The sequence below is a fragment of the Panthera tigris genome, chromosome F3 (assembly GCF_018350195.1).
Source record: "Panthera tigris isolate Pti1 chromosome F3, P.tigris_Pti1_mat1.1, whole genome shotgun sequence".
Taxonomy (NCBI): Eukaryota; Metazoa; Chordata; class Mammalia; order Carnivora; family Felidae; genus Panthera; species Panthera tigris.
The window spans coordinates 34863813-34889693 of NC_056678.1; the positions used below are offsets into that span (position 1 = coordinate 34863813).

Sequence of the window (25881 nt, forward strand, 5' to 3'; positions counted from 1 at the left end):
AATTCATGCAAGTATAGTTGTTCAGTTAAAAGCACTTCCCACTCCCCCAACCTGGCCCTCCAGACAGGAGCAATTCCTTTCTGATTTAGGTCAGCCGCCGGATGCACCGTAGGCCACATGACATTTCTTTCAAGCTTCGGATTTTATTTTACAGCTTAGGGAGTTGACTAAAATGTGCTGGCCATCGATAGGACATCCTCCTGATGAAGGTGGGGGGGAAGCTGTATCTAACACTGACTGACAGCCGTCTGTACAGGCCCGCGGCCGTACCCCTCACATGCTTAGGAAGGGACAGGACATGTGCAGGGGCCATTAATGGAGGACTTTGGCCCCTTAGTGGCCCAATGCAGACAAGGATGCTTTATTCAGCCTAATCGATTTTGTGCCAAAAAAAATCAGTGCAGGCTCTAGATAGAGAAGCATTTTCAAATTGCTCTCAATTTGTAAACTAATTGATAGATTAGTCGGTGTTACCTCTGCCTTCCCATTGGTGTTATGAGCATGAGACTCCCCAGGGAGTTAATTAATTCTAAAGCGCGGTCCTTCTGCCTTCCCTGGACATGCCAAGAGCCTCTTAGAAAGGGCCTCAGCTCCAGGAGAAGCGATGAGAAAGGGCAGGAAAAGTACCTGCACTCTGAGCAGGGACACAGCTCCTCCTTTGGTCGTTACGTCCAGCATGGGTCTGTCCCTTTGGCCCAAACCTGAGTGTGACCGTTTCTCTGTTTTTTTCCAAAGAACCCTTCCGTGCTGTCGCTCAACCCCATCCGAGGACCAGAATCGGGAGGCACCATGGTAACCATCACAGGCCATTACCTCGGGGCAGGCAGCAGCGTGGCTGTATATCTGGGCAACCAGACCTGCGAGTTCTATGGGTGAGATGGGCTCAAAGGAGCACTGGAAGGCTGTACGTGTGAGGCGTGTGCGCGCCTGTTCCGGGCGTGTTCACACAGGTGCCCGCCCCTTTACTCCCACGGTGTGGGCCACGTCCTGGGCCCAAACACCATTCCAGTCCCTGTGAGCAATCCATCCCACTACTCAGTTTATAGCAATATAGACCACTTAGTCAATGTATCTAGGGGCTAGATACTTCTAAAAATAATGAGAACGAGGGCCGTGAGAGCTGCTGATGGGGAAGTTCCCAGAAACTCTCCAGTCACCATCAGGACCCAGCATTCATTAGGTCCCCACTATGGGGACTCGAGAAACATGGAGACTACATGACCTCAGTCCTCAGCAAGCACACAGCCTTATCCTCAGGGCATCTCTTGTGCATGAAAACCTGAACAGCTGCTATTTACCGGATACTCCGATGAGGCCTTGGGGATATAGAGAATCCTGAGAGAATCCATGGGTGAGAACCCAACGTGCTCAGTATTAGCCAATCATCTCCTCCTCCGGTTATAAACTCCCTAAGGGCAAGGACTGTGTTCACTTCTCTGCATAGTAGGTGCTCAGTGAATACTTACTGAATGACTGACCAGACTCTAAGCACTGGCTAACTAGCCTATTCTAGAAAAATCCAGAAAAGAAAAGATCACCCAAAGCCCACGAAGCCCTGACCCCTGCCCCACATTCTCCAATCCCCTTCTTCAGCGTGTTCCCTCCCTCGTCCAACCAGAGTCGGATCTCCAGTAAAAAGAGGCACTGATATACACCGATAAGGGATATGTTCCGTTGTGTAGAGTATGAAGGAACAGAGCATTTTGTGGGCCATACATACCCTCAGACTGAGGAGAATCGCCTCTGAAGCCAGAGAGCTCTCCTCATTGCCAATGCCTTTCTTTGCAACCCTCTTGCTGTCTTCCTGTCAGGCGGTCAATGAACGAGATCGTGTGTGTCTCACCCCCGTCATCCAACGGACTGGGCCCAGTCCCCGTTTCCGTGAGTGTCGACCGAGCCCGCGTGGATAACAACCTGCAGTTCGAGTACATAGATGACCCCCGGGTGCAGCGCATTGAGCCGGAGTGGAGCATTGCCAGGTGAGGCAGAGGTGGGACGGATAACGCCCAGCCGCCACCTGACAGAACCCTTGTCTTGTGAGGGGGCCGGGGTCGAGGTGGTAGCCGTTTGAGAGGGCTTTTAACCTAACCCAGCCTCTGCTTGTTCCCAGTGGCCACACACCCCTGACCATCACAGGCTTCAACCTGGATGTCATTCAGGAGCCAAGGGTCCGAGTCAAGTTTAATGGCAAGGAGTCTGTCAACGTGAGTAACCGCTGGTCCGCCTGGCCCTCCCTATAACCACAGCTCTGCGTCTGGGTTTGCAATGTGATGAGGTCCGTGTTAGCTCCCTCTTCCAACCAGATGCACTGGAGCAGCCGTCTATGGGGGAAGAAAGTTAGTTCAAGACCCTGAGCTTGGAATCATGGCCCCAAACACCTGAACCTTCCAAGGACTCTTGCAATGACAGCATAATCATTTCTCGTCAGAGGGCTAGTATATAAATGTACTGGCTTCTGAGCTTAAGAGAGAGCACAGAAGGGCTCCTGGTTTCATGCTATGTTTGCTTTGAGGTCCCGTAAGAAGCAGTGTGGAAGGGTGAAGAAATGCTGGCTCCAGAGGCAGACACATCTGAATTGGAAGCAGGACGCTGCCCTCCATTAGTCGTACGACCACGATCAAGTCGTTTAACCTCTGTTATCCCCTATTCTCCGCCTGTGTAAACGCTGACGATAAGACTCTCCTCGCCGATCTGTAACGCGAAGCCCTTGGCGGGCACTAGGTTAGCGCTTGATAAACGGCAGTCACCGCGAGCAGCTAGTCCTACCCCGGCTGCGAAGGTGATCAGTCGACCATTTTACTTTACTCCTCGGTGTGGAGCCATGTAACTTAATTTTTTTTCTCTACGGACGTTTGTGGTTTTTAACAAAGTTCCCTATCATAAAAGTAGAATGTCTGAGATGTCGTTACACATTTTTTAGTTAGTTCTGGTGGCTTCCCCCTCAGTCTTGTTAGCCGGTATTCTCTGAAACACTGTTGTATTCGTAATTATAGCCCAGGAGATGCTATTATGGCCATTATTTTTCATATAATTGCTATTATTGCTGCTTTGACCTCAGGGGATTGAGTAGCTGTGATAGAGACAGGAAAGATGGTTCTGTGCCTGCCCTTTTATCCCTGACAGACCCCCCCACATGCTGGAAGCTTCCTTAGGAAACACAGAAAGGCACAAAATGACACAGCATTTGAAGGCAAGTTCTGGAAAAGTTACAGGGATCATCTGGTCCACCCCCCTCGTTGTATAGCTGAGGAAACTAATGCCAGAAAGGAGTAACGGCTTGCCCCCAGCCATGAGGGTAGCTGGAGGCAGAAGCAACCAGATCCCCCCAAAACCTGGACTCTTCATTACCAGACCCCGTGAGATGCTGGTGATCTGGTTATGATGTTCCATCATGGCAGACATCCAGGGATACCCGTATCACACCTTTAGTTTCCACCCTGGTCACAGCTCTTTGGGCCAGGAGAGCACGTGCCTCCTTATCCCAACTGGAGAGCCTGATCCGGGGATAAAAAGACCTATGCTCCCACTCCACTTCCAGACTGAAGCCAGTGTTCCCAGTAGCTCACAGACCACCTTGTCAAACTCCAAGGACTAAGTGGGAGGAAGGAAAACGAGGGGTGGAAATGGGAACAGTGGACTGACACTCAGGAAGGATAAAACCCCTAAATAAATTAGGTACGTGTTTTGAAATAAAGGTTTTACTATTACTCAGGTATGTCAAGGCCAACAGCACAGGAGGCAACTGCCATTGGAAAGATAGTTTGTTATACTCACAGACCCCAAGGGAAGGGGGCTTCCACGCCAAGGGGGACGCACCCGGGGGTGGTCTGGAAGCAGAGGGAGGAAAGGGCACTGTGGCGAGAGCCTTTATTATGGCTTCTGCAGGAAGGAAGCATGAAGGCAAGGTAAACAGGCTTAGGGTTGCCCAGTCCGAATCGTTTTAGCGGCCTCTGGGGCACGGGGGCTGTTCCTGACTGTCCCGTGCCCGGCCTGGTATGATTAGGGATGGGGGATGGGTGCTCGGAGTATGGAAAAGGAGGCGGTCGGGGGTCTGGGCTCCGGACTGATTGGTTTGCATTAGAACACGTGCTCTAGCAGGCAGGTTGTTTGTGGTCTCTAGGCACTGGCTGGTCCTGGGAGGGGGACCCCTCCAGGTCGTAAGGCCCCAGATGTCACAGCAGTAGAAGTATAGGAAGTAAAAGACATGGTCAAGGCAGCACAGAGTACGTATGTGACTGACGAGGTTAACCTCCAAAGCCTGTGGCCTTAGTCCCCACGAAGCCATTTGAAGAGAAGACTGGTCTGGAAAGGCCTTCCCTATACCTGACATCCATCTGCAAAGGCTAAGGTCCTAAGTGTCCTCTGCCCTCACCAGGGTGCCCCTGCAACCCTGGGCAGGAATCTCCCCTGCAGTTTCCCCAGCCCACCCACTGTGCCCTCCGTGTTTCAAGGAGTTAAGTGATAGTTCCTCCCTGTTGAGAGCTGGGGGTCCTCAGGCTCAGTAGTGACCTGCCTGGAGCCTCCAGGCGGACAGGCCTGGAGGAACCACCTGGATGTGGTCTCTTCATCAAGCCTGGCTCCACAACGGGAAGGTGGTGACCTCTGCCCCCTGCCTTTGCTGTCGGGAGCTCTCTGTCAGGAGCGGTGGGGACAGAACTCTGCCCCCCGCCCCCACAGGCACCTCTTCAGCCCACTGGGTCTACCTCTTGCCTCTGGATTTTGAAGCATCCCCAGTGAGAAGTGAGAAGGGCCAAGGCAAAGGCCACAAAACCCCCAGGAATTTTGGCAAATAAAGTGCCGATGCAGCACCGGGCAGTTAACGAACAGAGCCTGCTTGTTTGGGAGTGATTTGCTTATTCAGAGAGGAGTCTGGTCTAGGGAGCGCCCCCCCCCCCCCCCCCCGCCCGGGCATGCAGCCCTCAGCAGGCTGTTCTAGTGAAACTCTTAAACTCCCTCTGGAAAGTGGGGGTTAACACTTGGACTTGGGGGTCTGACATAATCTCTGTGCCAGGGTCAGCTTCTCTGCGATTTCACACGGGGTCTTGTTTTCGGAATATGAAGCTCGTGTGTGTGTGTGTGTGTGTGTGTGTGTGTGTATGTTGGCCAGACTCACGACACATGTGAACCTGCCAGGACAGCGTGTACTTGAGCAGGCCAAGCTCTCCCAGATGCCCTTGGCTGTTGCTGGGACACCCAGAGCCCCAACCAGGACCGTGCTGAGCGCAAGCCAGGAGGAGAGCGCGTGGGAATCGGGTTTTGTCCACATGCCACGCGGGGTCCTGTGGCGGTTTCTTCGGTCCGGCCACCGCCCTGGACAGCCCTGGAACTAAACCACCAGAGAAGGGAATGGCGCCGCTCACGCTAAGTAGAGGCCAGCTCAGCTAGGATTTTAGTACAGACACCAGGGTCTACCCAAAAAGGAAGGACATTATGACCTCAGTATCTGTACCCGGGCTACTCCCTTGTGCAGAGTGAGGGGGCGCCTGGCTGTAGAAGAGAGAGATCCTGAACAGAATGCTTCAAGACTTGAAGGATTCTTTTTACTCATCAGTGTATTCAGTAAACATTAACTGAACACCTACTATGTGCTGGCAGAGTGCTCATCTCATGCTACTCCCTGCGCCCAACACATACACACCCTGTCGACACTGCTGTCCTGCTTTGTCCTCAAACTCCCTCCTCCCCAGGCCTTTGCTGCCCTTCCTTCTGCCTGGGACTCGTTGCCCCACCCCTCCCCCTCCTTGTCTAAGAGAGTCCTACTCGTTCTTCAGGTTACATTTCACTCCTTCTGTGCAAGGAAGAGTGTCCCTGAGTCATCCTCAGGCCACGGCCATGCACTCTCTCTCACACACACACCCTCCTACCCTGCCTGGTCCTTGCCCACTGGGCCTTTCACACAGGCACTCATGTATTTAGCGGTGCTCGAACCCCTACTGCAGTCCGGTCCCCGTCTGGGACTATGTTATAATGCGTGTTTGGTCATTTGTCTCCTCCTCTGGACGATGACAGTGTCACTAGATGGCCCCAGCTGCTAGCATAGCGGCTGACACAGAACAGGCCGTCAAACGACGTTGGTGAATGAATGAATGAGGTTAACATGTGTGCCCCAGTCTCCGAAATTTCACAGTCCTTTTTCTCAAGGGGCTCACCGTCTAATGAAGACAACCAAGTAATCAGGGGGTGACAAGCCAAAGCAAAGAGAGGGCGGGAGGTGGTATTGTGACCCCCCCCCCCCACCTCTCACTCGATCTGCATTTAAATGCTGCACTCTGGGCCTCCCAGGTTTGTAAAGTTGTGAACACCACCACCCTAACCTGCCTGGCACCCTCTCTGACCACGGACTACCGGCCCGGCCTGGACACTGTGGAACGGCCAGATGAGTTTGGATTCGTCTTCAATAACGTCCAGTCCTTGCTCATTTACAACGACACCAAGTTCATCTACTACCCCAACCCAACCTTCGAACTGCTCAGCCCTACCGGAGTGTTGGATCAAAAGCCAGGATCCCCCATCATTCTGAAGGTAGGATGGGCAGAGAGCAGTGCCTGGCCCGTGCAGTGATGGTGACAGCCCCCCTCACTCCCGGCCTTTCCTGTTCGCCTCTCTGTGCTCACGGCCTCGCAAAGCTGCCATCTCCCCGAAAAGGGAGCTTGTTTATAGATATTGACCCATCCAGCCATATATCTGGCCCTTGGGATTGTCAAGGAGCACTTTACAATGTTGCTGTTTGCTCTTGTGAGCTTTGGGACGCGAAAGTTCGGCAGCGCCTTGGAAGCAAACACTTGCTTTCATTGACCGCTCCCGTGGCCACCGTAGCCCACGCGCCTATTCCGAGGGGTCACGGTGCCCCGGAACGGTTCGTCCACCTGTTTTGTTACTTTCCTTTATATCCCACGTGCTCTCCTCCAAATGCTCCCTGGTTTGGAGTCTGTCTCTCCTTCCAGTCTTCTTCCCATCCCTTCCTCCCTTGCTTTCTCTCCTCCCCGCATTTTCTCTCTCTTTCTCTGGAAATTGGGGCTGTTTGAAGTTTTCCCCAGAAACTCTGCATGGCTGGCCTTCCCCCTCGGCTGTCATCTCTTTTTTAGGCAGTTAACTCCTGCGTCCCGGTGTCAATTGTTCCTTTTAAGATTACTGTTCTCCCCAGGGCAAAAACCTCTGCCCTCCTGCCTCTGGAGGTGCCAAACTCAACTACACCGTGCTGATTGGAGAGACCCCGTGTGCTGTCACTGTGTCGGAGACACAGCTCCTCTGCGAGCCTCCCAACCTCACGGGGCAGCACAAAGTCATGGTGAGTGAACCCTCTTCCTTTTATGACTCCCCCCCACCTCCTCGCCGTGCATGCATGATCTGTCACAAAGTGAGGCTGTCCCGTCTACTTCCTCCATAGCCCCTCCTCATCATGTTCCACATTGAGATGGGTAGAAGTTGAGAACCCAAGAAAGGAAAGGGAGATGATAAGCAGGAAGTTGTTTCATGTCCAAGTCTGTACTGTGTGGCCGTGGTCACTCATTGCCCTTTCTGAAACATAAGGATCGATGGCATGCCAGGGCTCTACAGCGTCTGTGTGTGTGCAATGCACAGGTTCACGTGGGCGGGATGGTGTTCTCTCCTGGCTCGGTGAGTGTCATCTCAGACAGCTTGCTGACCCTGCCAGCCATTGTCAGCATCGCGGCGGGCGGCAGCCTCCTGCTCATCATCGTCATCATCGTCCTCATTGCCTACAAGCGGAAGTCTCGAGAAAACGACCTCACTCTCAAGAGGCTCCAGATGCAGATGGACAACCTGGAGTCCCGCGTGGCCCTGGAGTGTAAGGAAGGTAGGTGGAGGCACTGTCTCGCTTCCTGGCCCCATCTTTCATCACCAGTCCTTTACCGCCTCCCGGGGAACAGCTCTTATCGCTATTTCCATCCCTCCCACCCTCAGCCTGTTTTCCCAGAAACTTACTTTGCTTTTAGCATTAGAGAAGTCCCATTAAGAATGCCCAGGGTGAGGCCCCAGGTCTGATCATCTTGTTCCCGGCCTTCCTGAGCCCTGACTCATCTCCCAGTCTGGGAGCCTTTCTCTCCCTTTCGGAGCCTCGGTCTCCCCACAGTCAGAGCCTCCCAGGCTCGGCGGTCGGTTGCTATAGGTCCCCCAGATGGGAATCCGGCTCCTGTTTCTTGCATAGCTGCTCTCAGAGCGTGTGGAGGCAGCAACAGCAGGAGAGGCAAGGGAGCTCTTCACCTGCCTCCGGCCTTATCCCCTCCCCTCCCCCAGGGCTTGTTTTCCACCCGTGCCACAGGCTGAACGCTCTGAAGGCCGCCACTCGCTGGTGGCCTCGGCCGTGGACACACGTGGGAGTAGCGATTGCTTCCTTCCATCTCCCACGCAACCACAGCCTCGAGGTGACACATATACCTGGTGTCCCCTCGGGCTGAGGACCCACCGGGCTCTCTGGGTAAACATTTCAATTAAGAATCAAAACGTTTCTCCCTTTGCTGCAAACATCAGGATCAGGAACAAGCCCTCTGCTGGGTTAAAGGGAAGGGCTGGGCTGGGGCGAGGTGGGGAATGGCTTCTCCGGTGCCAGGGCAGGAGAAGGGCGGGGAGAAGGGCATTAGGCAGACAGACCTGCCACCAAAGGAACGCTCCCCTGTCAGCTGAGGGCCTGATGGCTGGGGCGCCGCAAGGCTGGCTTTGGTGTTCTTAGTTACCTGTGTGTGTGTGTGTGTGTGTGTGTGTGTGTGTGTTAAAGTACACATAACATCACATAAAATCTGCCATTTTAACCCTCACTGTCTCCACACCCTAGGGCTCTTCCTTCCAGCTAGGTAGCATTAAGTACATTCACATCCTTATGGAACCACGACCGCCATCCAGAACTTTCTCTTCCTCCCCAGCTGAAACGCTGCATTCATTAAACAGTAACCACGGCCCCCTCCCCACCGGCTGCTGTCAGCCACCATTCTACTTTGTTTCTATGAATTTGACTTCTCTAGGACTCTCATATAAATGGAATCACACGGTATTTGTTCTTTGCGTCTGGTTTACTTCATTAAGCATAATCCATGCTGTGGCACCCATGTGGTTGCAAGTGTCAGAATCTCTTTCCTTTTTTTTTTTTTAACATTTATTCATTTTTGAGTTACAGAGCGTGAGCAGGGGAGGGGCAGAGAGAGGGGGAGACACCGCATCTGAAGTAGGTTCCAGGCTCTGAGCTGTCAGCACAGGGTTCCGGTTTTTCCACATCCTCGTCAACACTCATTGTTGTCCATTTTTCTATTATAGCCATCCTAATGGGCGAGGTCTCATGGTGGTTTTCATGTTCATTTTTGTCCAAGGTCTTTGCATCTTGATTCATTATTCTCTTGCTTGGAAGAAAAGGGGAGGGAGGCTGCCTGTTCTGCGCTTGGCTTCATCCCCTTGGCCGCTGCCTCTCCGCTGTTTCGAGAACCTGCAGCCCCGTGCATGATACAAGTCATGGTGTTCTTCCCTTTTCTTTGTTTTAACGACACTTGTAATACGCAGAGAGAAAAGGCAAAATTAGGCATTGGCAGACAGGAGGAAATGATACAGAAATCTCCCACGTGCCTACCACCTAAGAAGGGAGGCCCGGAGATACCTCACACCTTCTGGAGATGCAACCCAACAACCCTCCTTGTCTCCACACCCCAGGCCTTCACAGACGTCTTCTCCCGCCTTTCCCCTCCCCTGCCCCGGTCGCCCTCCTTAGCCTCCCTGTCTCCCTGCATTTTCATAGCCTTTGCTGAGCTCCAGACAGACATCAATGAGCTGACCAGCGACCTGGACCGCTCTGGAATCCCCTACCTGGATTATCGTACCTATGCTATGCGAGTCCTGTTCCCCGGCATCGAGGACCATCCCGTGCTGCGGGAGCTGGAGGTAACGCCTGCCTCTCTCCCCAAGCCACCCGGCAGGAACGCTGGACCTGGGAAATGCAGATGGGGCCCAATAGCTCAGAGAAAGGTCAGGAGTAAGGAGGAGAAATGGCTTACAACAGCATCCCCCCCCCCCCCACAGGGATGTTTCTCATCAGGCGGATCATGGCCAAGGTGGGGTTGGGGGGGGCACCCAGGCTCTTTAGGATGATTCCAGGGGAAGGCTGATTGTCATTTTTTAATTAATGACTAAATTAATTAACTACGATTCTGCCACATTCTCAAATGGATTTAAGGGGGCTTAAGGAAAGACCTCCGATTCTGTGAAGTTTGTTTGCTCATTTGTTGGCTTGTTTTGCCAAAGATAATAAATCAGTGCAGAGAGGATTAAAGGGAGACTAGCAAACCAAGCAAGTCTGATGGAGTATCTCCTGTGATACCCCTGGGACAGGCGGACGGACGGCATCCCCTGCGAGGGCTCTGCCTGGAGCCGACCCCCACAACCGAGGGGGCGGCCAGAGTAGATGGTGGACCTCAGAGCCCAGCCATTCCTACCCCATCGCGGGTGCGGGAGATGGGGCGGGGTGGCTGTAGGCGTCACGGACAGAGTCCTACAGCTCTCGCCACGCAAGACCCTCGGGGAGAGGCCGGGCTAGGAGGCCGGAAGCCTGTCCTCTGAGGGGGCGCCCGTCCCGTCCACCCCAGGTGCAGGGAAATGGGCAGCAGCACGTGGAGAAGGCCCTGAAGCTCTTCGCCCAGCTCATCAACAACAAGGTGTTCCTGCTGACCTTCATCCGCACCCTGGAGCTCCAGCGCAGCTTCTCCATGCGCGACCGCGGCAACGTGGCCTCCCTCATCATGACCGGCCTGCAGGGCCGCCTGGAGTACGCCACCGACGTCCTCAAGCAGCTGCTGTCCGACCTCATCGAGAAGAATCTGGAGAACAAGAACCACCCCAAGCTGCTCCTCCGCAGGTGCGCCCCGCGGCAGGGGGCGGGGAGTGGGGGCCGGGGTCGCAGCGGGCTCGCGGGCCCTGCTAGAGCGGCATGACAGGCTCCCCATCGCAGACATGACACCCACGCGCAGTGGCCTGTGTCCGCGCCTCTCGCGGCGCAGAGTCTGATCTCCCCGTGGCCCCGGGAGGCTGTGTCTGCACCTGCTAAGTGTGAAGGAGGAGCCCAGACCTCGGCTCAGAGCTCGGCTCGAACCCCGGCTCGAACCCCGGCCCTGCCACCTGCTAGCGGTGTGGTCCCGGGCCCATGACGCGGCCTCTCTGCTGTTTATCTTCCTCACTGACAAGATGGCATCGGTAACACTGTCTCCCAGTCTCTGTCCCTCCTTGTGCCTCTAGAGCTGCACTGTCCGGTGTGGTAGCCACACGTGACTGTGAATTAAAATGAACTACAACGTGAAATTCCGTTCCTCCGTCGCGCTAGCCACATGCCAAGGGCTCAGTCACCGCGTACCAGCCACCATATTGGACAGCGCACTTAGGGAACATTTCCATCCTCGCCGAAGGTTCTGTGGGACAGAGGCTGGCTGGAGATTTGCTGCAGCCTTTCCCTTCCGCGCCCAGTTCCCAGGACCCGAATCACCAGCAGCCACCACAGGCTCCCTCCGCCTTTGCCATTTTTACTGGCAGGAGAGAGGCCTGGAGACCTTGGCGTCCATCCCCCAAGGCCACCCTCCCTGGAAGCCCCAGGGAGCAGAGCAGAGCTCCTGAGCCCCTCTGGCAGCAGAGGTTGGAATGCACCATCCCCATTTCTCCACCCTCCTCTTTAGCCTGCTCCCAGCCAGGTCGCAGGCTTCCAGACCCCACGTGGGGTGAGGAGGGAGGAGGAATGGCTTTGTTTTATGAGTTCTGAGCCCCCATCCTGCCAATCTGAGCATTAGAAACTCTCATTAAGAACTGTTGTATTTAAATTAGAGCTAATCTCAGGCACAATGCAGGGAGAGGGTGCTGGGAGGGGCCAGGGGACAAAGCTACAATTTCTTCTGCCATTGTCACTCTCTCCCAGGCCCAGATTGCAGAGCAGCCCTGGCAAATGCCTGGGATTTACGGCAGCCAGAGGGTATAATTTGCACTACATGTAGGGTGTTAAAATACCCCTCGGCATCCCCATCCCCATCACGGAGGGTCTGTTACAGCCGCTTTGTTCCTTCCCCGAGTCCCCAGATCTGCAGCCCAGGTTGGGGGATGGGGAGGGGCGGTGCTTGCAGAAGCAGATCCCCTGTGCGCTGAACACTCATGCACACCGCTCTCCACTTGAGTGGCTGGGATCCACAAGCCCACGCGATAGCAGTAACGACAGCTAATACTTACGGAAGAGTGCTCACGGGTGCCAGGTGCTATTCTTAGCGCTTTACATACTTAACTCATTCAATCCTGATAACAGCCCTGTGGGATAGATATTATCATGGTCCCCATTCAAAGATGGGGAAAACGAACCCAGAGACTTTGGAAATGACTTGCCCGGGGAAATGACTTGCCCAAGGTCACGCAGGCAGTCCGTGGCAGAGTCAGACTTGGAATACTGGCAATCTGATTCTGAGTGGCTGGAGGGGCAGGTACCAGGGTCCTTTGGGGTATGAAAATGGAGTATTTAAGCATGCAAGGAATCCCAGAGGGACAGAGAAACTCAGTTGATCATCCTCAGGCCGGCAGGAAGTAAGGAGAACTGGTCATTGATCGCCCTGTGGAAGGGGGTACCTGGCACCTTCCTATGCAGACCGTAGTGCCAGTTCCACAGGGAATTGTGGCCCAGAAAGAAGAAGCCTCTGGCCTGAGGTCACACTTCTCGCTCTGGTGTCCTGGCTCCCAGCTCTGCATGCTTTGATGCCCTGTTGCTCTCTTGGGCCACGGTGCGTACAAGCCAGACGACCCCCCTCTCGAGACCCCCCTCCACAAAGGACCGCCCCTCACCCCTTCTCCCTCCCCAGGACAGAGTCTGTGGCTGAGAAGATGCTGACCAATTGGTTTGCCTTCCTCCTGCACAAGTTCCTGAAGGTGAGATTGGGAGCGAGCCGGGACCTAGAGCTGAGAGTAAGATGGGAGGGGGGCTGCTCCAAGCCTGGCCATCGGGGCTTGCAGGGGGACCCCTCAGGAGTAGGAACCTGCCTGGCGGGGGTGCTCCAAAGCAAAGCAGGCGTGGGAACATGGCCGGGAGAGGGAGAGGAGGAGACTGGTGCCCCCGCACAGCCCACGCCCTTGCCTGTGCCCACAGGAGTGTGCGGGAGAGCCACTGTTCATGCTCTACTGCGCCATCAAGCAGCAGATGGAGAAGGGTCCCATCGACGCCATCACGGGTGAGGCCCGCTACTCCTTGAGCGAGGACAAGCTCATCCGGCAGCAGATCGAGTACAAGACCCTGGTGAGGAGGCTGGAAACTTAGGGGACACAGCAAACCTCCTGTCTCAGATCCATTCTCTGCCCTCTAAGCACAAAGCCAATCAATAAAGAGGCTAGGATATGGCCTGGGGGCAAGTCTAAGGGGCGTGCCAAGTGTTCCAAGAGTGTGGCAGACATGCCTTTGTTTCCCTTCCCCATCTCAGCTGGTGGGCCTAAAGAGCCCTGTCTGTCTCAGTTTACCCTGGATGATATGGTGGGGGTGGGGGTGAGACCCCCTCCATTAGGTATGGGGAAATTAGCATTATGGGGAAGAATATGAAATTGCTAATTCCTAACATAGAGGCTTTGAGAGGTGGGTAACCATCCCTGGATACATCTGGAGCCATCTCTGAACCCCTAGGATGCCTCGTTCCGGGATTACAGTGGCTCCTAAGCCAACCAGGAACTAGAAAGTGGAGTCCCAATTCTTTGAGAAAGGCAGGGTACCCATGGCTCAGGTTATCATTTGGCAGATGGCAGGAAGGAGAGAGAACCCGAGGCATGGACATTTCTCTTGTAGGGAGGGTAAGTCTTAAAAGGGGAGTAGTCCAAGGGCTTCCTCCCACTCCTTCAAGCTGTCCCTTGAACTCCTATCCTGCTCCCCCTCCGTCGTCACTTGTAGATCCTGAACTGCGTCAACCCCGACAACGAGAACAGTCCCGAGATCCCAGTGAAGGTGCTAAACTGTGACACCATCACGCAGGTCAAGGAGAAGATCCTCGATGCCGTCTATAAGAACGTGCCCTACTCCCAACGGCCAAGGGCTGTTGACATGGACTTGGGTAGGAGGCCTGGGCTTAGAGTGTGTGGGCAAGGGGTAGAAAGTGGCTTCCAGGAGGGCCTTTGGGCCATGGCATGGAATGAGGTGAGAAAATGAGAAGCCCCGTCCTGCATAGGCCCCTCCTGGGGACAGTCCTGCCCCAGGCAAGGGGCCGTAGGAAATACTTCTCCCAGGGCACTGCTTGCTCAGATGTGGCCACCTCTGGTGAAGTCCACACTTCTCCCCAGCTGCCTTGACCCCATGGGGCCCTTGAAGTCTCGAAGCACTATGAGTGGCAACAGCTGGGGTTGCCAGGCCCCTAGAGGAGGCAGGACTGGGTGACTTTGGTTCACAGCCCCCCCTCCGCCCCCTCACCTACACCACCCCCTCCCCCCAGAGTGGCGTCAAGGCCGGATCGCCCGGGTCGTGCTGCAAGACGAAGACATCACCACCAAGATCGAGGGCGATTGGAAGCGGCTGAACACGCTGATGCATTATCAGGTGAGGGCAGGGGCTTTGAGCCGCGACCTTTGGCTCCCCAAAACGTTCCTTTCACTCCAGGGTTTGCTCTCAGGCCCTCAGAAGCCTGGAAGAGATTTTCTCATCTACCCCTTCCTCCTCCCCTCTAAGTATAAAACAGAGATTTTCAGCCATGGCTACCTATGAGAATCACTAGGGAAACTTCTCAAAAAGACGAGTGCCCCGACCCCGCCCCAAGAAACCGACTTAAGTGGTCTGGGTGAGGCTAGGCATTTCTATTCTGTGTGTCTCTACCTCCACCGAAAAATGGCATATTGTGAAGTCCTCTGAAAGGACACTGACCGTGGGTACCTGCTGCTTTCTGTCCTCAGCATCTCATCAACGCAGCTTACACTTCTCACTTGCCACGGAGCAAGAAATTGGGTAGACTTGTCTTCCGGGTCTTGCATTCTGCCACTTACTAGCTGGTGTCCTTGGGGAAATTACTTAAGTCCTCTTCTTTCTCATCTGTAAAATGGAGTTCAAAGTGATCCCCGCCCCATAAAGTTGTGTGAAGTCGATTCAGTGCAGTAAAGTGTTCAGCACAGAGGCAGATGCACTGAATGAATGAACAGTCAAAAAAAAAAAAAAAATTCCGGCAAAAGAACAAAAGATCCAGGAGTATCTATTCCTGCCTCCCCTTCCCTCCCATGGTAACGACTGCTCTCGTGGCTGGGGGTCTCTGTAAGATTAAGCACAGGTAGGCTGGTTGGGACTCAGGAAAAATACTGAAATAGAAGCTGGAAATGAGAGACACCGAGGGAAATTAAACCAACCAGAGGAAGCGCCGCAGGCTGTGAGACCCTAAGGGATTGCCTGATTAATAACATCCTCCCAGGTCCACGCCGCGCACAGGGAGGGTGCGGAGGGACTGGCAGGCACCGGGTTGCCATCAGCCAGGCCACTGGGGGTCCTGAAGGCCAATAGGAGCTGGCTGGGAGGCTCCGAAGCACAAAGGAAGCTAGTGGGGGACACTGGGGGCAGCCCCAGAAACGCTCCTCTGCAGGCTCCATCCGCCTTACTGGCCTGCGTAAACTGTGCCGGGTCCCTGACCACACCCAGCCCCAGACAGAGGAAGTGTGGTGTCTGAGAAGAGTAAAGGCTTTTCAAGCTGTATTAAAACCCCCGCTTCTGCACTCACTGGTGGTGTGTGACTCTCACCTCTCAGAACCTGGGCTCCCCATCTGTAAAATGAAGATGACAGCCAGGGCTTGTGAGGGTGGTTGGAAGACTTAGAAATAACGGGTGAGGGACGCGGGAGGCAGACTTATAGCCATTCCCTGTTGATTCCGCCCCCATCCCGCTCACACGGTGCCGATGCGTCCTGTAGAGCACTTGTAATGAGCTGGTTATAACGGCAGAAGAAAGCGCAAAAGAGAATAGCATTGTGCCTTCAAATCATCAGTTTCTCAAGGGCAGGAGTGAGCCCTTTCTTTTCTGTCTGTGATGCCCTGACGGTTGTTCCTGAGCCGTCCGTCCTAAGGCTTCCAATCAGAATGGAATGTTCTGTTCTTACAGTGCTCATCATACAAAGCACTTCCAATTCCCCGATGTCATTTATCATTCATGTATTCATTCGTTCCTCAAATATTTACTGAGCTTTGCCGAGTGCAAGGTACTTCCCACATGCTGGCCCAGAGTGATGAGAAACACCAGCCATCATTCTTCCCTTTGGGAGACTGTGATGATGATGGTGATGCCCATAATAACCACACTAATGCCGATACTTACCGAGTGCCCACTGGGCGCCAGGCACTGCTGTCGGCCTTTTTGTGTCCTGACCCCTTTAAGCCTCATGATACACCTACATGCCATGAGTATCCCCATCGACAAATGAGACGACAGAGACACGGAGAGGTTAACCGACTTTCCTGATGTCACGTAGCTAGTAAATGGCAGAGCCGAGGTCGGACCCAGCCAAGCATCTTGACCGTGGATTTGCACCGCCTGTCAGTCAAGAGAAAGAAGGACCGAGCACTGAAGACGAGAGAGATTTAGTGACGAGACCTGGAACTGAATTGAACTGTGGTCATTCACATCACCTTGTGAATCTTCCTTTAGGTGACAACAAACCACACGTGGAGAGCATCATCTGTTCTTCTTGGGAGTATAAACCCCTGCCCCTGCCAGGCTTTCAGAGTATCATTTCTAGACTGCCAGTTGCAAGGAGAGTTCCTGAAGGACAGAGGTGGAGAGGTTCCCTTCAGTTCCAGACCCGGTACCGATGGTGCGGACCACTGGCAGTCCAGGGAGCCACCCCGGCTGGGGAGTAACGGGGCACTGGAACTTTCCAGATGCCATAAAGAGCAAAGGGCCCTTCAGCTTTATGCCATCAAGTCAAAGCATCGCCCCCTTGTTACTCTCCCTGGAGTCAAAGGTCCTGGAAGTCCCTCCAGGAGAAAATCTGCATAATCTTAATTAACAAAGAGATGTTAAAAAACTTCCTGGGTTCCCGCAGATTTATAGGGAGGGTAAAATTAAACACCACTACTAAAACCGGCTATCAGGGAATCTCGTTAGCACTAATGTTCATTTATAGTTTGACTTCCCAACATTTAATTCTTTTTTGGTGGGAGAGAGGGACTGACAATTTAAGACCCAGAAAGATGGTTTTACGACTGGTGCAGCTATAAATCAAACTTATAAAGTTCATAAAAATTGTTAAAATAAAAAATGGTTTAATAGGAATGTTTTATGGCCCATAACATTATTATAGCTGTTTTATTCCCTCTGCGTTAGGGGTTTAATTGGATCGCCACAATTCTGGGGATTCTCCGTTTTTATTGGATGGAGGGTAATCTTAAATCAAAATGGCCCCAAATGTCTTCAATATGGCTTGTCATTTATCAGCCCTTTCCCTCCAAGCCAGGTGCTGAGCCTGGGTACCCTCACAGAGGACAGAGCGACAAGCCGCCTTTCTCTCTGCCTCTTCGAGAGCAGTTGCCCTGTTGGTGGAACCCCTCAAGGTGGTTTTATAGGACCCTGGCCAGAGAAGAAATCAGAGCCAAAAGGGAAAATGGGCTGCAGACCAGTGTGACTTGAAATGAAATCCCAAATTAGGATATAACGAGGAGAACATGTGCTCTGGAGCCTGACAGACCTGGCTACAAAGATGGGCTGTACCATGTATTCATTGTGTGGCTTTGAAGATATTGCTTAGCCCCTCTATGCTTCAATTTCCTCATCTGTAAAATGGTAATAATTGTGCGAACTCACAGCGTTGAAGGGAGGCTTCAGTCTAGTCCAGGCTGTCCAATGGAAATATAATGCCAGCCACATGTGTAAATTAAAAGTTTTTACTAGCCACGTTTAAAAAGTAGAAATGAGCCGATGAAATTGATGTTAACAATATATCTTCTCTAACCTAATTGATTCTAAGATAAATATGATTTCAACATGGAATCAATATGAAAATTATTAATGAGATAGTTTGTGTTCTTTCATTCATGCTAAGCTATTGAAACCCAGCGTATATTATGCGTTTATAGCATAATAATTCGTGTTATAGTTTAGACACTTACAATGTATCTCCGTTCGGACTAACTGAAGTTCAAGTGCGCGATTAGCACAGGTGGCGAACAACTACCGTGTTGGACGTATTGGCGAGTAGCAACCATAGTATCTTCAATATCCCTGAACTCCTTGTGCTCTACCCCACGCCTCCTTCGTTACCTTCTAGAAGTACTTGATAATTCACTTTACCGGTTCAACCACACTCTACCTTTCCTACCCTTCTCAGGTGTCAGACAGATCGGTGGTGGCTCTGGTCCCCAAACAGACCTCCTCCTACAACATCCCTGCGTCTGCCAGCATCTCGCGCACATCCATCAGCAGATACGGTGAGGACCTGGAAAGGCAGCCTGGGCAGCCTGGAGGCGGCTTCTGTGATCCACCACGGACCTCTCACCAGCCCTTTGGACGAGCAGGCAGCCCTCGCAGCTGCCCTTGTCCAGTCAAGGACGTTCCCTCATTTCCTTCCCTCCCCCCTAGTGCAGTCATTCCCGGCACGGCTGCGTCCTCAGAGCTGTGGGAGTTGGCGCACCACATGCCCTTCCTTTGACAGCCTGCACCTGCTGAAGGAGGTTGAGGGGCCCAGAATCAGGGAGGCTCCTGGGTGGTGTTTCCCACATGCCAGTCCTTGGTCCAGTCCCAATTTGTACTGTTGTCCTGGCTGAGTTATTACTAGCCCCCCTTTACTCCCAAAAGGGTCCCAATTTGGCAAGCATTGACCATCCTGGCCTATCCACCCCCGAGGGCACAAGGGCCCCCAGTGCCTGCTGGGCCATGAGGTTACCTCGCTTCACCCTCTCTTGCTCCATTTCTTCTGGCTTTGTATATGCAGGAAGGCTTTGGGTTTTCCAGCTCAAGGACCGAGTCCAGTGGCTCCAAAAATGGCTTAGGCAGTGCCATATTCTAGGCTCCAAGCAAGAAGGACCCATTGACTCCCAAGAGGGAGCATTATAAGTTACAGCTTCTTAGCACCCAGAGTTTCAATCAAAGCCCCTATGAAAATATTCGGCTGACATATTACCTATTGATTATTCTTTGCCGTGCAAGTATCAGGGGAGGAGAGCTCCCATATTTGCAAGGCTGTCTCCAACTCACAGAATTTCCAAACTCCTTTTTATTTTTAATTCGTTTTAATTTTTTTATTTAATTTTTTAAATCTTTTTAAAAGTTTATTTTGAGAGAGAGAGAGAGCGTGCACGCACATGTGCACACGTGCACACACACACAAGCGTGCACGAGTCGGGGAGGAGCAGAGAGAGAGGGAGAGAATGAATCCCAAGCTGTCAACGAGGAGCCTGATGCAGGGCTTGAACTCATGAAACTATGAAATGATGACTTGAGCCGAAATCAAGAGTCGGATGCTTAACCTACTGAGCCACCCAGGTGCCCCTGAATTTTATTTTAAAAGAAAGGGTTTCAGTCTCCTCTGTCATCATGCCAACCAAGGATCCCTACAATAACCCACCAAATATGAAGTCCCAAGGGTCCCCGTCCAATCGCAAGTAGTTTATTCTGAGTGAGTGCAGTAGGCGGGCAGAGATTCTAGAAGGATTCTACAAGCAAGCATGGCGAAATCAGTGTCTCATGGGCCTCCACTGCCCCCTTCTCCTCAGACTCCTCCTTTAGGTACACCGGCAGTCCCGACAGCCTGCGGTCCCGAGCCCCTATGATCACCCCAGACCTGGAGAGTGGGGTTAAGGTGTGGCATCTGGTGAAGAACCATGACCATGGGGACCAGAAGGAGGGTGACCGGGGCAGCAAGATGGTGTCTGAGATCTACTTGACCCGGCTACTGGCCACCAAGGTAACTCCTGCTCTCCCCAACCCGGGAGGGCTCCTTAGAGGGGTATGTCCTGCCCACCCCACCCGCCCACCAGCGTAAGAAGGCTTTCGTGGAGTCTGTGCTTTAAGGGGACCCATTCAGACGATCAGACCCAGGTCCCAGGGCAGGCTTTCCAGAGGATCGGGCCACTGCTGTTTTTCCCCTACCCTTTGGCAACGGTTGCAACAATATCATTGCCCCTGGCCCATCAAGACCACCATTACTCTGCAAAGGAACTGCTCTCTCGGCTCTGGGTGCCTGTACCTTTTAGGAAAAAGTTAGGGTTTTCGTATCGATGTCAGCTGGATATGCCAGCCTCCACCACCACTGCCATTTCTACCCGCTTTCCGGCCACATCGGGAGGGAAAGCATAAAGGCCTGGACCTGCCAATAATTGGAGAGAAGCCTCCCCCTTCCCCATCCCGTCCCACCTGCCCCCGAGTGCTGATGGAAGTGAGGGGGCCACGGTGCTGGAAGCTGTGATCTAAAAGCCGTCTTGCAGCTTCCCTCGCGGAGAACAAATACGCCTGTAAGGATGGCAATTATGTGGCTCATATTTGCCAGCACAGGTCAGATTTCAAATGCTCTCCACCACAGACCCCACAGAAATGCCGCTGAAATTCTAACGCAGTGGCATCCAGATTGCAGCTCTCAGACTCGCTCCCAAAGATGACATAGAAATACACCCTCGGACCACGTGTCTCCAATTTTGCTTTTGCTAATATGCTGATAAAGAGACGAACACAGGACACCAGAAAAAAGGTTGGACGTTTACCTAACCGTCAGAAGTGTTCCTTGAACCTGTCAACTGTGGGATGCAGGCCCGGCCTTGTCCCTGCCCAGAGATCCTCCAGGGCCCCGTGGGTCAAGGCTGGGCCTGGCTGTCCTTGGATCTGGACCCTTTACCCGCAGCACCCACTCCCAGGCGCCACTGATCCCAGGCCACTGATACCACAAACCTCCTCACTCCTTTCAGTCAGACCCGTTGCCGTCCTGCCAGGAGGCTCATCGTCCTCCAGGCTGTTCCGCAGACACCCTCTCGTCCCAGCGTGCGCCCACCATCCCCTGTGGGCAGCCTGGGCTCCGAGGACTCACGGTCTTCCCGTCCCAACACCCTGTGCCTACGCCCGCCCGGCACGGACACAAGCGTACATGTGCCATGTGGCTGCCAGTTGGAGGAGAGGTTCTTCCCAGGAATCTGTAGCCTCTCCAGCCCCTCCCCCCTCCCCGACACCCCCGCAGCCCCCTCCCTCCCCACCCCCCCACCACACGGTCTGCGCAGCCTGGTGCCGCAGACAAATTTCCAAGGCGGGATCGGTCCAAGGCACCATCTGGTCTGCCCGTCTGCTGCCTGCACCCCCACCCTCCCCCACCCTCCCCTTCATACTCTCCCACCGTCCCTCCCCCAGGGCACCCTGCAGAAGTTCGTGGACGACTTGTTTGAGACCTTGTTCAGCACTGTGCACCGGGGCAGCGCCCTCCCCCTGGCCATCAAGTACATGTTCGACTTCCTGGATGAGCAGGCGGACAGACACGGCATCCATGACACAGATGTGCGGCACACCTGGAAAAGCAACTGGTAAGCCCTCGGGGGGCCCAGGGGGAGCTGCGGCCTGGAGAGGCCGCGAGGTGTGGGAGGTGGGACCGGCCCGGACCCGGGAGATGCGGGGAGCCCGTTCCTCGCGGGGCCGGGTACTCTGAGGTTCCTAGAACAAATAGCGCACATATGCTCTGCATCCCCAACACGGTCCCCGGGCTGCCAGCGCCCAGTGGGGCCCGCCTGGCTTCGGGCCCGGCACCAGGACGCGTGCTTGAGCTCTGCCCTTTCCGGTGGAGATCCTTTCCCAGGGAGCACTTCCTCCCTGACCCTGAGACCTCTGGTTCTCAAGAAAGGATGCTGGAGGAACCTACATAAGGAGCCACCTTTGGACCGAGCTGCACAGCTACAGAGCCAGTCAGCGTCAGGCATTCTGAGGGGGGCAGAACCCACGGCCCTTCCTGAGACGGGGAAGCCCTGAACTGAACATAGACCCCGGGGAGAGAGCTTGCACCTGCTATAGATTTGAGCCCACCAACCGGGAGGATGTCGTTGCAAACTTGATCCCTTAAGGCCAAGTTATTACCCCGGCGCCATGGCTTTCAGGAAGCAGCGGGCAGGGTGTCCTGCAGGCGTGACTCTTCCCTAAGGTAACCTCGGCAGCCAGACCGCGGTGGGACAAGCGGCTCCCGCAGGCCCCTGGCAAAGGACTTTTCTCTCCTCGGTTTTAGACCCGCATCGCCAGCCAAGCTAAGGACTGGCTCTCAGGTCAGACGGGGCCTGGCCAAGAGCCGGAGTCAAAAACCTTCCTCCAGGAAAGAGCACCGAGAGGGGAGAGCGGAGGTCCAGGCATGTGGGTTGGGCAGGCAGCCCGCACAGCTGTCTGGAGTCAGCGATCTCCTCAGAAAACAGAGCCGACACAGATGGGCCCCGGCTGTTATTTGGGAATCAAAAATCCTAGCAACCGGCAAAACACTTTGGAAAAAACCAACCCCCATCCCATATAATCCTTTCTTCTCCGAGATGCGGTGGTTGCTGGCCCTCTGGAGCCCGCAGCTTTGATCACAGGATAGTGAAATGGGGAGATTCCGGTGGCCGGTGGTCGCGGGGGAGAAGCCCACGGCGCGCCTCAGCAGGGCAGGCCTTTCGTCTGGATTCCCGGGGGCAGAGCCCTGCCTGTCTCCTCTGCTTTGGAAGACTCCCCAGCCCAGTGCTGCGGTTTCAGGGAAATGGAGAGAAAGTTCTGGATTATCCCCGTCTCTCTGCCTTCTGTTGCCAAACAGGCCCCCGTCATAGAAATGCCCTGCCCTGGGGTTGTGGCAGGAAGAGTCCCCTTCTCCAGACCTCAAACAGCTAATGTCCGAGGAAGGAATATTAGATGCTCCCCAGAGCTGCCAGAGGAAGGGAGAGTGGAACAGATGAGTCACCTCTCGGCCGAGGCAGCTTCTCCTGGCTACAGGACAGTGTCTGATCCTGTCGTCCTTTGAAAGATAAGCAGAAATCGTAATGGAAGTGTTTGGAGTGGGCAAAGTTGCCCTTCCCAAGACTTGGCATGACTGAGGCGTTTGGGAAAGTCTGGGGCGCTTGAGGGTCAAGAGAAGATGAAGGAGAGAAGAAAGGTAGGCTGGATTTCTGGACCGCCGTCTCAGGCCAGAAGGACAAGCCCGGGAACAAAGCTCACTCACACAGGAGCCCGGGAGTTAAGGCCCTGCGGGCAGCTGGAAGAGAAGACGAAGCTGGAAAAGGCACAGAAACAGCAGCTGTTCTGATTTTGAAGGGGAATAAATGGGCTTTTCCTCCTTGTGGCCTCAGGAGCAGAGAAAACTCATTCTCCTCTGACTGTAACTTCCCAAGCCGCAGAAGGAACACTCCTAACGACTGATCAGTTCCTCTTGGGGTGGGAAAACGCTGAGCTACACTGAGTCGTTCCCAGCATGCCCACAATGGCCTCCTCTCCTCCCTCTGCCCCTGCCCAGATAGAGGAGAGCCCCGGGGAGAGCCCTGAAAGAGGCGCCCCCTGGGGGGCCCACTCCTCAGCCCCACCCACCGGGCCTGGCCTGCCCTGGGAAGTGGCGCAGGGGGCCAGGCTGGGCGGGAGTGCAGGTGGCGCCCTTTGTGGGGCTCCGAGGCAGCGCCTGGGGCTGCTGGCTGCGTCCTTCCGGATGACGGCCATGGCACTGTGTAAAGGGACTCCAGGAGTCTGGGGGCTTTGTTCGAAGCTCTGAGAAAACCGTGCAGTTCTCTGTACTTAGGCTTCCCTGGGGGCCTGGGAGACTTTGGCAAAGGCTGCCGGGAGGGAACAGAACCCACCTCCGTCTAGCTACCTCTCGGTAGGGATCAGGGTCGGCCCCCCCCCGTTAGGGTACAATGACGCCTCTCCGCTTCTCCCAGGGTCAAGAATCAGGCTAAATTAGCAGCCCTGGCTGGCCCAGTCCTCTGTGATTACATTCCCTTGCCCTTGGGAGAGAGAGGTTTCACTTGTAGAAGGAGGAGAGGAGTGTTAGTGGACGACACCAGGGGCACGGCGGAGGCTCGGCCCTCAGGGTCCCTTCTGCCTTTACCCACAGCCTCCCTCTGCGCTTCTGGGTGAACGTGATCAAGAACCCCCAGTTTGTATTCGACATCCACAAGGGCAGCATCACGGACGCCTGCCTGTCCGTGGTGGCCCAGACTTTCATGGACTCCTGCTCCACGTCAGAGCACCGGCTGGGCAAGGACTCCCCCTCCAACAAGCTGCTCTATGCCAAGGACATCCCCAGCTACAAGAGCTGGGTGGAGAGGTCAGTAGCTTCCCTGGGACAGGCCCACACCCCTGCCTGTCTGCTCCATTCCCCACGCTGTGGGCTTCACTGAGGACTCACAACCGTGTTTGAGGTACCTTCGGATCTCAGGTTCCCCTCCTTCCCCCTTGTCCAAGCTTTCTGGTAGAGGAAGGAGGGGAAGCCCTGTGCCCTTGGAGCTCAGATCATTATCATTCTGATTACCTGTTATTGAGCACATGTTAAGCAACCAGTCCCGTGATAAAGATTTTTTATGCATCATCTCATGATAATATCCAACAGAGTGGCCAAGTAAGTATTATTGTCATCGCCATTTGACTAATGAGGGAATTGAGGTACAGAGAGGCTTAGTAACTTGCCCAAGGTCACCCAGCTAGCAGGGAGTAGAGCTGGGATTGGAATACAAGGAGTCTGGTTGGAGTCTGGTCAGAGTCTGGGCTTTTATGCATTCTGGGGGCGGGGGGGGGCACTATAGTGGGAGCTCGGAGCTGGATGGAGTCTGGCCTCCTGAGCAACAGTCTCCAGGCCTCGCCCTTAGCTTGAGGCAAGAGGCCAGAGGAAACACATCAAAAGAGACATTGGAGGCAGGAGTAACTGGGGACATCCAGTGCTCTCGAGGGGCCCGAGGTCGGAGTAGTGTAGGCAAATGTGTGCCAGGTCCCCGTTACGGAGTCTGTCCTCTCTATGGCAGATACTACGCAGACATTGCCAAGCTCCCCGCCATCAGTGACCAGGACATGAACGCCTACCTCGCTGAGCAGTCCCGTCTGCATGCTGTGGAGTTCAACATGTTGAGTGCCCTCAATGAGATCTACTCCTACGTCAGCAAATATAGCGAAGAGGTAAGGCAGGGCCCTGGAGGGGACAGAGACTGACACGCAGCCAGAAAGGCAGTTAAACAGAACGCCTGGTCCAGCCGCTAAGTAACAGCGACAGAGGGTAGTTTAGAGAAAACACTCATGGAATCAAAAACCCATGAGCTCAAAAACCATTACCATTCCCTTAGAAGGTAGCCTTATCGTCTCCAACTCATCCAATGCTTTCTTACACATTCCATTGTCTTTCACTCTTTGGTAACATAATAAACAAGACTTTGATGATGTAATTATTTTTCCTTTCAAAGTGTTGGACAATTAATTTCATTCCTTCTTAAACAGTGAATCAGGCTATTCTTTGCACTTGGGCACATCCGTCAGTTACATTTTAGGTACGCAGGTGGACCTTAACATGAGGAGAGGTTGAATAAGACAGCTTCAGAGGATTTACAAGACCTGCATTGACACTGTACCTGAAATTAGCATTAGTAATAATAATAATAATGATAACGATAATAGCTAACACTTAGCGCTTCGTCGTATATGCCAAATATTGTTTTATTTCTTTGAAAAAAATTTTTTTACATTTATTCATTGTTGAGAGACAGAGAGAGACAGAGCACAAGCGGGGGAGGGGCAGGGAGAGAGGGAGACACAGAACCCGAAGCAGGCTCCAGGCTCTGAGCTGTCGGCACAGAGCCCGACACGGGGCTCGAACGCACGAACCGCGAGATCATGACCTGAGCTGAAGTCGGACGCTTAACCGACTGAGCCACCCAGGCGCCCTTGCCAGATATTGTTTTAAATATGTTGTTTTAAGATACACCCAGGCACAGATGTGCCTAGGCGGCTCAGTCGGTTAAGCGTCCGAC

General features: G+C 53.9%; 1 protein-coding gene across 1 annotated transcript in view; it reads left to right on the plus strand.

The window, feature by feature from the left end:
- Positions 1-25881, plus strand: part of PLXNA2 (plexin A2) — a 207387-nt gene that overhangs the window by 179113 nt on the left and 2393 nt on the right. Inside the window, exons 15-31 of the mRNA XM_042975512.1 lie at positions 736-872; positions 1812-1979; positions 2111-2204; positions 6283-6522; positions 7145-7288; positions 7582-7816; positions 9740-9882; positions 10584-10852; positions 12819-12885; positions 13103-13249; positions 13889-14048; positions 14424-14527; positions 18285-18384; positions 19669-19859; positions 21287-21456; positions 23982-24194; positions 24886-25036. Coding sequence (XP_042831446.1) covers positions 736-872; positions 1812-1979; positions 2111-2204; positions 6283-6522; positions 7145-7288; positions 7582-7816; positions 9740-9882; positions 10584-10852; positions 12819-12885; positions 13103-13249; positions 13889-14048; positions 14424-14527; positions 18285-18384; positions 19669-19859; positions 21287-21456; positions 23982-24194; positions 24886-25036 — 2733 coding nt within the window. The remainder of the gene's footprint in view (positions 1-735; positions 873-1811; positions 1980-2110; positions 2205-6282; positions 6523-7144; positions 7289-7581; positions 7817-9739; positions 9883-10583; positions 10853-12818; positions 12886-13102; positions 13250-13888; positions 14049-14423; positions 14528-18284; positions 18385-19668; positions 19860-21286; positions 21457-23981; positions 24195-24885; positions 25037-25881) is intronic.